Source organism: Argentina silus, assembly GCF_951799395.1.
Source record: "Argentina silus genome assembly, chromosome: 5".
Classification (NCBI taxonomy): domain Eukaryota; kingdom Metazoa; phylum Chordata; class Actinopteri; order Argentiniformes; family Argentinidae; genus Argentina; species Argentina silus.
This window is the reverse complement of record NC_139659.1, coordinates 18541291-18553718: the sequence shown is the minus strand read 5'-3', so window position 1 is coordinate 18553718 and position 12428 is coordinate 18541291. Positions and strand designations below refer to the sequence as shown.

Below are 12428 nucleotides of genomic sequence, written 5' to 3'. Positions count from 1 at the left end.
ATGCATCTAAGCTCACATGAGTCTTGAAACTGCGTCCTCTGTATTGCCAACATACGTGACCGCCCTCCGAAATACACGATGTAAACCAGCTTTGCCGTGAAAAAGTTAGCAATTTGGGGCGGGTGGGGGTATTTAAAGTTGAGGAATGAGATCACATATACAGTATTTACAGTCCAGACGTTCTGCACAGATCTTACAATGACTGGAAAAGCTTTTAACACCTCAGGAACTATACTGTATCAGTATGGTACAGCAATCTGCTGACCTTTACAGCTTGACTGCAAAGTGGGCGAACTGGAATGCAACCAATGTTTGCTGCTGTGCTTGACAACTCATTGTCTATTCCCAATATAATATTCCCAATATTTGATCATTATTGTCCATGATTACCGTTAATCTTTATTGACTGGTCCTATCACAGTGATCATTCAGATGTGTAATATCCCTGCCATACTCACTCAGTGAGTCAGTGAACCAATAGGTGACCACTGCTACAGATATGAATCCATCATGGCATTGTTGCCTGCTGGAAAATTACACATGTCTGATGTTACCGTGGGTTGAACCTTGGCCAATGTTATGTAAGCGGGCTTGCGTCATCCGGTCCAGGCACATGGTCACATTGTCTGATATTCTACCTCCATCTGATATGTGAACGGACACATAGAGGTACTCAGGAGGCAGCTGTAAGCTCTAAGCTCTGGATGGATGCATAGATAGATAGATATATAGATAGATAGATAGATAGATAGTTAGATAGATAGATATATAGATAGATAGATAGATAAATGTAGATATATGTAAATAGATAGATGTAGATGTAAATAGGTAGATGTAGATGTAGATGGAAAGATATATATATATACACACACACTCACCGAGTACTTTATTAGGGACACTATACTAATACTGGGTAGGGCCTCCCTTTGCTCTCAAAACAGCTCAATTGTTCGTGGCATTGATTTCACAAGATGTTGGAAACATTCCTTTGAGATTCTGGTCCATCATGACATGATTGCATCACGCAATTCCTGTAGATTTTTCAGGTGCACTTTCAAGCTGTGAATTCTACCACACCCCAAAGGTGTTCTATTGGATTCAGATCCGGTGACTGGGAAGGCCACTGAAGAACACTGAACTCATTGTCATGTTCATGAAACCAGTTTGAGACGACTTTTGCTTTGTGACATGGTGCATTATCATGCTGGAAGTAGCCATTAGAAGATGGGTAAATTGTGGCCATGAAGGGATGCACATGGTCAGCAACAATACTCAAATAGGCTGTGGCATTCAAGCGATGATTGATTGGTATTAACAGGCCCAAAGTGTGCCAAGAAAACATTCTCCACACCATTACACCACCTCCACCATGAGAAGGTGTACAGGTGTTCCTAATAAAGTGGTGTAGATAAACAGATGTAAATAGATGGATGGATAGATAGATGGATGGATGGATGTAGATTGATGTAGATAGATAGATGTAGATAAACAGGTTTAAATAGATAGATGGATGGATAGATAGATAGATATAGATATATAGATAGATAGACAGATAGATTGATGTAAATGGATGGATGGGTGGATGGATGGATGGATGTAGATTGATGTAGATAGATAGATGTAGATAAACAGGTTTAAATACATAGATGGATGGATGGATATATATATAGATAGATAGATTGATGTAGATGGATGGATGGATGGATGGATGGATGGATGGATGTAGATTGATGTAGATAAACAGATGTAAATAGATGGATGGATGGATAGATAGCTAGCTAGCTAGCTAGATATTTAGACAGATAGATGAATAGATACATGAATTTGCAAATTAGCAGTGCTCAGAATGACCACCAGGTCTATTGATACAGTCGGACAAACAACACTGTAGGATTCTGGAAGCGAGCCACTCCGAAGCTGTAGTTCATCATTGTCCATTTAGTCCATTAGTCTATACTTATGTCTCAGAGAAAGCCAATATGCTTCCTTTCTCTCTCTCTCTCTCTCTCTCTCTGGGCTTCCTTCCTGTAATCTGAGTGGAGAAAAAGTATATCAACAACGCGTGTGTGTGTGTGTGTGTGTGTGTGTGTGTGTGTGTGTGTGTGTGTGTGTGTGTGTGTGTGTGTGTGTGTGTGTGTGTGTGTGTGTGTGTGTGTGTGTGTGTGTGTGTGTGTGTGATGGAGAGACTAAGCAAGGAGTTCCTGTCCCAAAAAAGATAGCTAGATGTTGAAAAAGATACTGTGATAGAGATAAATAGATATAAGTAGAAATAAATAGATGTTGACATACAACAACATAAAATGATACAACAACAAAAATACATGAATATGTAGCAAAAACCCGTTTTTGACTGTGTGACATTAAAGGAAAAGTTCAGCCAAATGACAAAGTTGGTTAGAAGGTTCTTTGCCTTGAAAGTAGTCTATGAGCAAGAAGCGACTGTAATCCCAGGTTCGGATTTGTTTGAATAGCCACTGCAACTTCTGCTAACTTTATCCACCACTAAGACTAAGTTCCAATTATGTGGCCAAATCACCTCAAAGTAACTTCCAACCAAGTCAGAGAGTTCATGTGAGTTTGGCCATGTCATTTTGACCTTATACTACTTGCCCCGATCATATCCATTGTTTTTTTTAGGGTTAGCAGTGACTACAGTTAGCATAAATTATAGTAGATATTAAAACAAATCCGAACTGTGGTTTGTAGACACTGCTGGCCCATAGACTACATTCCAACATAAGGAACCATCTCGCTTGGGTGAGTCTCATCGAGGTCTTGTAGAGGTCTGGGGAATAAAACCAAACTGCATGAGAGGACTATAATGATTGGTTTATGTTTTGTCTCTTCAGGAATGCCCGACAGGAGCACCTCCTCTGTAGCCTAGGAAACGGCCCCAGGAACTGCATCGGAGCGCAGCTCAACAATGTCTTCCTCAAGGTGACACAGAAGCTACGTTCATTGTTAGAAGCCATGTTAGTGCATCGTTTGTCTCAAAACCCTCACACTAACATTGACCATGAAAACGCTAGTAAATTAACGAGAGCCTCAGACCACTCGTACAGCAACAACATCTATCGTAAGGTAGCTTTTTGCCGTCCCGATCACATTACACCCACAACATGCCCATCAAACATAGAATTAATTGTTTTATTCAAGTCCCTGAGACGTTCGACGCTCATCCAGGCAACTTTAATTAGGTTTGCAGATGTCTTTGCAAACAAACATATCAAGGAATTACTTATCAAGAAGCTTTTTTAAAACGTGCAAATGTGATTATGCTCTGAGGATATTTTTTCATAGGTTTAATTATATTTAAATTCCGAATGTGTGGATAAATTGCAAATAGTTATCGCTTATAGATTCCATAACGTGATGCCACTTTGATCTTGTGCGCATAAAAGTAAGGCAAATCTCTTTAATATAGTAAACATTCATACAATGGTTTCACAAGAATTGAGAAAGCTGATGTTTGCCATTGTTGTGTTGCAATGCGCTGCCATTGGTGGAAATAATATCTCCAAGAGTTGCTATAGTGTTCAGTATTACGTATAACTCTAGGAACCCTAACCCTAACAGAGAAAGCTGATCTGTGTGCAGCACTTCCAGCCTATCAATGATTCATAATCGATGTACTGGATGTCCCTCTCTGCTCTTACGATGCGCTTGAGAAACAGATATTACATTGTCGTTCTTAGGGAATCGTTAAAACACTCGCAAAAGGTTACGTTTCATCGCTATTGGGAAATGAGGCCCGAGTATGTGAACCCATGCTCAGTTTTCACATTTTGTTACTTTGAAGCCATAACTGTAAATTTATTTTAGTTTGCAACCGATCTACACAATCCACTCCACACATTCAAAGTGAAATAAAAAGTATAGAATGTTTATAGAAATAGTTAATCATTAAAAACCTAAATGTCCTGTTGCAGTTGCCTACCTGATCTCACAATGCCTTGATATAACATGGAAGCTAAATGCATCATATGATACAGCAATGATGCCTGACTGTGCAGTCGATGATATGGTATGCAACCATTGGTTGGTACGGAAAGTGTGACTGCAATGCAGTCGGCATGGGACACACTGATTACACAACCACTGGCTGCAGTGTGTGTGTGGGTGTGTTAGTATGAAGAGGTAGCTGGGTGGTAAGGGCTTCCTTGTGACACCTGTCCATAACCCTTTTAAGGCACTATCTGTGTCCTTTCCATCTGACAAATAATGTCACATGTTATGTCACTATTACCATAACATCTTAGTTTATCTGAGGTGTTTTTGGGATGTGACATAGTGGATTGTCACATTAGAGTGATCTGTTATGTCACACCTTTATGTCGTATGACATATCACCCTTCATGTCATACGACTAGGCTTATAGACTGTTTATAACACATCTGTGTAGAGTTTATGAAGACTTGAAGAGAATGCTCTATAAAGCCTTCATGAGTTGTAATTTGTTTAAAGTGGGGCGAATAGAATCAGTCTGTCTGACTAACAGCTGTAGCCAGTTTCCTTGCAAGTAGAGCAGCTCTCAGGAGACATGGATTTAGAGATTCTGTAGGGAGTCCTCTTGGCTGAAGGGATTGTGCTGTTACCTTGCTAAGTATTGCCTGAGGGTACTGGTTGGTTGTATGAACAGACCACCTGCATGGGGTTCTCACTGGCGTCACGAGTAGGCGCTGGCTGCGGTAGTCTGTCCACACACACACACACACACACGCGCGCGCGCGCACACACGCACAGCACAGAGTGGGAGGCAGGTGAGAACAGGACAGGTGTGCTGCCTTGACAACAGAATGGGGAGTGGGCAGGGATCTGTTTCCTGTCGCCAGTGATGTGTGTGATGGGTGTGTGCCACTGTATCCGGAGGCTTTGACAGGCAGGAGTCACAGCGTCTGGTCTCCAGGGCGTTTATCCCTCCATCACACAGCCAGACCCTGTTGACGGGGATATTGATGTCCCCTGTTTGCTGTTCGCAGTTTGTGCCGGTGACACAGGATGTTCAGTAATTGCACTCTGAAAACGACACCGCCCCGGCAACGATTGTTTTAACAATGGCAGCTGCTTAAGCCTCTCACACACACTGATGAGCGCACACACGCACACACACAGACACCGATGCACACATGCATACACACACACGCACACACACAGACACCGATGCACACATGCATACACACACACGCACACACACAGACACCGATGCACACATGCATACACACACACGCGCACACACAGACACCGATGCACACATGCATACACACACGCACACACACAGACACCGATGCACACATGCATACACACACACGTACACACATACGCTCGCACGTGTACACACACACACACACAAAGAGTGAATATAAATTGACTTACTGAATTGCAAAATTGCATCTTGTTTTCCATGACAAAGAGTTCCATATCAGGTCTCTTCTTAAAATGAGTGAATTAGAACTCAATTAATCCATTGATTCTTGAAGAATCTTATAAATGCCTCATAAGCTTAGTTCAACTGTCTTACCACAGCATAGCCCAAAATATAAGCTTGTTTTACTTTGTAAACAATGCCATTATGAACAAACACTGTATAGCTTCAAAACATTGTTAAAACTATCATTTGTATCTCATGGATGGTCAGTATTGCATCCATAGCTCTGTATGAAATTGAGAGTGGTTACATTTCTCCAGCCCCATCCCTCAGTTCAACCCTGCAGTGAAACCTTTTTAATTATTTTTTTCTGAAACAAGTTATTGTCAAGACCACAGTCCTCCCCATCACTCACAATGGAACTGCATAATATTTCAGGACCATGGAAAAATAGGGAATTTGAACAAAAAAAAGAGATCAAAGCTCAGGATGGTTGCAGGATCGTGGGTATGTCAGTCATTCCTAGAATAAAAAACTCCCTGCTCCAGTGTAATGATTTGTAGACTGGTGCAGGCTGCTGCATACTGACATACTGCTGTTGTGAAGGATGACTCAATCCTGATGTTGATAATGGGTGAGCTTGTGTACACACACACACACACACACACGCACACGCACACACACACACACACACACACACACACACTGCATCCTTGACACGCTGCATCATGAATACAAATACAGTACTGACTGGCTATATGGCTGAAGCAAACACACACACACACACACACACACACACACACACACACACACACACACACACACACACACACACACATACACACACACTGCATCCTGTATACAAATCATCACTGCCTATGACTAATATATAGCTGCTTCTATTCAGACTTGAGTATTATGGTTTTTGTTTGCATTGAAAGGCAAGCACAGGATAAACTGTGCATCATCATGTGATTGCTCAATTGTGGTATCAGTATAGGGGGGATATTGCTTTGTATCAACCTCTCTCTTAGTAACTGAACAGTGATGACACATCCACAAGAGCATATCTTCGAGACAGGTACCATGGCAACCATCTTGAGTGTGTGATTCATGTACTAGAAGGTGCGTTGTATCCAAACATTCCTTTTGCTGGTCAGAACCTCAATGCACTTAAAATAATTAGTTTCTCAAATCAAGGAGCACATTACTCTGATATGTTGTTGACTACATTGCAGATTCACGCCCGTTGTGTATCGTTGACACCCTTTGACAGGTTTGGTGTGCAATACATTTTCATGATGTTTACCTAAACTCTATTTTTCAAAAACATTGTTAAAGACAAGGTAATTAAAAAAGCATGCTGTATAGTTATTATATTATATTATGCACAGTGGCCTGCATAAGTAATGGGACTTTGAAGCATTTTGTCTTCTTTTGGCTCTGCACTCCAAGAGTTTACAACGGTTTTTATGCATAGTGTTGTAAACACTATCTGTCATAAAAAGTGTTGTAATTTCTGAATGGTGAAACCAATATGTACACAAATACCAATCAAATAAAAGCTGAGCTCTACTTAAACCTAATAGTAATTGTTTGATTTGGAGTGTAGAGCCAAAAGTAGAAAAAATTATTTGGAATTTCGACATACTTCCTGCATTGAAATGGAATTGACCGCAACCCAGCATTACCTCTAACCTGCATCAGTATGTACAGTTAGGTCTGGAAATATTTGGACAGTGACACAATTTTCATAATTTTGGCTCTGTACGCCACCACAATGGATTTGAAATGAAACAATCGAGATGCAATTGAAGGGCAGACTTTCTGCTTTAATTCAAGGGGTTGCACAAAAATACTGTATGAAACGTTTAGGAATTGCAACCATTTTTATACACAGTCCCCTATTTTCAGGGGCTCAAATGTAATTGGACCAATTAACGTAATCATAAATAAAATGTTCATTTTTAATACCTTGGTGAGAATCCTTTGCAGGCAATGACTCCCTGAAGTCTGGAACCCACGGACATCACCAAATGCTGGGTTTTTCTCCTTTGTGATGCTTTGCCAGGCCTTTACTGCAGCTGTCTTCAGTTGTTGTTTGTTCATGGGTCTTTCTGCCTTTAGTTTTGTCTTCAGCAAGTGAAATGCATGCTCGATCAGGTTGAGATCAGGTGATTGACTTCCGCCATAGCAGAATATTCCAATTCTTTGCCTTAAAAAACTCCTGGGTTGCTTTCGCAGTATGTTTTGGGTCATTGTCCATCTGTACTGTGAAGTGCCGTCCAATCAACTTTGCTGAATTTGGCTGAATCTGAGCAGACAGTATATCCCTAAACACTTCAGAATTCATCCGGCTGCTTCTGTCTTCTGTCACATCATCAATAAACACTAATGACCCAGTGCCACTGGAAGCCATGCATGCCCATGCCATCACACTGCCTCCACCGTGTTTTATAGATGATGTGGTATGCTTCGGATCATGAGCAGTTTCAAGCCTTCTCATGTTGTGCGTTCACAGCAACAGCTTCCAAATGCAAATGCCACACTTGGAATTAACTCAGACCTTGTACCTGCTTAATTGATAAAGACATAACAAAGGAATAGCCCACACCTGTCCATGAAACTGCTTTTGAGTCAATAGTCCAATTACTTTTGGTCCCTTGAAAAAGAGGGGGCTGCATATTAAAGAGCTATAATTCCTAAACCCTTCCTCCAATTTGGATGTGAACACCCTCAAATTAAAGCTGAGAGTCTGTAAGCCCGTATTCATTATATAACTGTAACTTGATTATGTTTTGGTAAACAGCTAAAATAACAAACATTGTGTCAGAGTCCAAATATATATGGACCTAACTGTATGTATTCTCAGTAGTCAAGCATTACAGAGGCCCCATCATCCTAACTCTAGTGGCACTGGCCCATGTTGGTGACTGAATGGATGTGGCCAGAGGAGAGACTCTGGAGACACCCAGGGATGTAGGTCAGAGCTATGAGTCATCCTTCTCCACTCGCTCCCATCAACCCCTCCCCTCGCCGCCCCTGGCCGCCCCTGGCAAAGGCACTCAGAGATTTCGGAAGAGGGAAGGACGCTTGGCTGTCACTCATGTAGAGTTAGCATCAGACTGGTCACTTTAGAGAGGGCTTGTCATGCCAAAAGGCCACTTTTCCATGGACTGATCGGACATTGTGACCCTAAACAGAACTATGACTTGCATGTCAGACAGATGGCAGATTTGGGTAGTACTAGATTGCACAGATGGTACATGCAGTTTAAAAACGAAAAATCACGTTGGGAATTAATCACTGCCAAAGCACTGAAAGAACAATACAATAAACATGTATGTGTGGTACTGTGGTATCAAATCAAGGAGCGCATTACTCTGTTATGTTGTTGACTACATTGCAGATTCACACCTGTTGTGTACTGCAGACACCCTGTAGTTTTGATTGAACAGCACTGTGAAGAACCCCATTTCCCATAAAAGCATTCAACTGTGCAAAAGAAACCTTCATATTTAAAATAGACTTGGATGTCAGACAAGCGCCAGATTGGGCTGATTTGTAGATTGGACAGATGGTTACATGCAGCACAGAATTAATCATTGCAAAAGCACTGATATAGAACAATAATAGTAAAAAAATAAATCTGCATGGCATTGTGGCTGAGCAGTAACGTTCCTGACAGTGCACAGGTAGTGTACTTTACCCCCCCCACAGGTCCTGGTTTTGCCACTTCTGTCCCTCTGTACTTTCTTCTGCCACAGTAAACGGTGAAAATACAAAAAGAGGGCGGGATTAAATTCTGATTAAAGAAATGATAAAATAAACATGTATTCAGTTCTGCAGAATCCCCACAATGGGGATTCTGTTTCCATGTCTTCCATCCCAGAGTACATGTCATGTCATGTCCGGACCTGCCTTCAAATTGTATTTGTAATCATTTCCAATACGTGTGCTTGATTGAGTTTCCCTGGCACAAAGCAACCAATGGAATCGTCCTAAAAGTGCAAACCCTTCCCATCTGGCGCTCCAGCCAGAATCAAGCAAACGCTCAAGATATTTGAAATCATTTCAAATACATTTCAACCCAGGTCTTATACGTACTGTATCTCTATTGCAGGCTGCCTGTGGGTACCTGCTACAGCACTTTGATTGGGAGCGGGATCCCTCATCACAGGACCTGCAGTACAAATGGCTACCTGTCTCCCGGCCCTCCGTCCACCCGACGGTGAGCTTCACAAGGCTAGAGCAAAGTGATTCAACCCTGTCTGACAGCCCAGTCCAAACACCAGAGCAACAATCAAATATGCAGGGCAGCCTTGACCGGAGACCCGAAGATCAATCAAACTGAACCCAGGGACCACAGCACCATTCTGACAGGCAGGACAACCCAGCCCAGTGACTAGAGCACCAGCAATCATCAATTAGACATGCAGGATAATCCAACCAAGGGACCAGATCACATGTAAACAGTGCTGCACCAAAGTTTGAAACGGTGCTGTATCAACAATGAGAGAGGTTTCAGTTTGAAACGGTGCTGTACCAACAATGAGAGAGGTTTCAGTTTGAAACGGTGCTGTATCAACTATGAGAGAGGTTTCAGTTTGAAACTGTGCTGTACCAACAACAAGAGAGAGGTTTCAGTTTGAAACTGTGCTGTACCAACAACGAGAGAGAGGTTTCAGTTTGAAACGGTGCTGTACCAACAACGAGAGAGAGGTTTCAGTTTGAAACGGTGCTGTACCAACAACGAGAGAGAGGTTTCAGTTTGAAACGGTGCTGTACCAACAACGAGAGAGAGGTTTCAGTTCACTGCACCAATGATGAGAGAGGCTTCAGTATGAAACCAACCCTGCATCAAGATTTAACAATGCTGTAGCAGCACCAGAGAAACACACAGCAAAGGAATGCCCTCAGACTTCACCACTGCACCATGGGCTCTCCAAATGTTCCACCTCTCTCCCTCTGACTTAGCAACCACTACTGCTTAGCAACCACTACTGCTTAAATGACTCAGAGGTAGCTATCCCATGCCTGTTACCATGCAGCCCGCATCCTCACGCAGACATCCACAAATGAAACCTTTTGTTTGTTGTAGACGAGGGCCCTCAATACCACATAGAGAGCAATGAAATGCAAGCTTTATCTAGTGAATGTGAATACCACATAGTTTATTATGATATCTGTGGTGAATAATAGTGTCGTAGAGCATCTCAGAGTTCAATATAACACACCCTATTTGTTGAATAATGATATAAATACTAATAATGTTTAGAAGATTGATTAAAGTAGCCCTTTCTTCAGTAGACAGAATTTGATTGTATGAATAATTATTTAGCTCAAGGTCATTTTGAAACAAGATTTTATCAGGGTCTGATGTTATCAAGCCTCACAGAATTACTCATAGGAATCGTGCTATTAGGACATCTCGTGACGTATTCTAAATGTTGCTTTTATTCCTATACGTTAAAGTGGGACCAGAATTTTGGAGCAGTTGTTACCTATTTCCTACTCTGAGAGCCTTGATAACTACCAGCCCAGGTCTTTCAATGTATTTTTCACATGTAGTTGAACATTTAGAACAAATATTTATTATATTACCTCATTGTATTTAGTTAGTAAGGCGTCTTATACTGTATCAATCAAAACTGTAAAATCTGTAATTCAAAGCAAACTATTTGAATGAAAACACTCCCATTGCCTTCTATAAATCACCAGCAATAGCAGCTCAGTCTGACTTTGTGAAACATCTATGAAATGTAAGCTATACTGCTGATCCTTTGTGATTTACTATGATTGTGAAGGACGCTATTGTCTAACAATGGTACACTGCACAGACCTGTATTTCTTTCAGCTCCTGGTGAGTCGCTCACCACACGCGCGCGCACACACACGCGCACACACACACGCACACACACACACACACACACTGTTGAAGTCCTGCTCTCACAGACAGAGCACAGAAGGACGAATGAATAATAGCTCAATTTCCAAAATGTGAGTTATGTATGAGTCTTATTGTTGTTTTTCCATCTGAATTTCATGTGCAATAGTTAGCAAATTCCAAGCTACCAGTCTGTATGTCTTGTATTCTTTTCCTTCTTCTGTGCTGTATAATTAAAACCATTCTGGCTACCTTCTCACACACTGGTGTATTGACTTGGCTTGCATTAATGTAGCATTGTGTGGACAGTATGTGAACGCATGTTGTAGACTTCTGACTCCTACTCTACATCCTACACTGTGGAAGTACTGTAGAACACCATCCTGCACCCACTAAAGGTTAGATGGCTCAATATGTTATGCCTGAGAGCATGGGCGTAGGTTTTACAAAAATGTGTGGAGGACAATAATCCAAAATGTGGCCTTCTGTAAGCACATTTTGTGCAATTCTGTATAGTTTTAGACTTTTCAAACAGTTTGCTCGCTACCTACCTTGGCAGGAAAAACAAACTCCAATACTGTGTCCATCCCTCGCAATTCTATCAGAAGTACTGCCTCAATGCTCCAAAGCCAGCTGGCTCTCTACCTGCCTGCCTCCGCAGAGTTCTAAAGCACATTGTTATCGTTTTCCTTATGACAGTGAAATTATAGCAAATACCATCTAAGATAAAAGTGGAGGAGACAAATATTTTATTTTCAAATGGGGAGTGGGGGTGCGGGGGGGGCACACAGTAAGCACCCATTCCAGAGCAGTTACAGTAATATGCTCCTCATGACACACACACACACACACACACACACACACACACACACATACACACACACACACACACACACACACACACACCTCTCTCACCCCATGCCCCTGCCTTAGTGTATCAAGGAGGAAGTGCTAGCCCTCTGTCTGCCTTGTGTTTGGGGGGTCGTTCCTGTTTCTTATCCTCCTCTCATACAGGAGGCAGAGGAGGGAACCAGATGTCACTACAAAGGGACAGCCATGTTTTTAATGACCAGCGCTAATTAGAGCATGGCGGCTACAAGGAGCACTGTGCCATTCAGCCTAACAGGACGGCCCATTCACATGGTAATCAGACCAGGAAGAAGACACAGGATATAC

At 41.9% G+C, this 12428-nt stretch overlaps 1 protein-coding gene across 5 annotated transcripts in view; it reads left to right on the top strand.

The window, feature by feature from the left end:
* LOC310804830 (putative cytochrome P450 120) overlaps positions 1-11513 on the top strand; it is a 30109-nt gene extending 18596 nt beyond the window's left edge. For 2 of the 5 annotated variants that reach the window (XM_083670188.1, XM_083670187.1), the window contains exons 10-11: positions 2850-2937; positions 9489-11513. In XM_083670188.1, coding sequence (XP_083526314.1) covers positions 2850-2937; positions 9489-9719 — 319 coding nt within the window. In that variant the 3' untranslated portion in view covers positions 9720-11513. The remainder of the gene's footprint in view (positions 1-2849; positions 2938-9488) is intronic. The other 3 variants (XR_014554220.1, XR_014554221.1, XR_014554222.1) reach the window with 3 other exon arrangements.
* Positions 11514-12428: the final 915 nt, after the last annotated feature.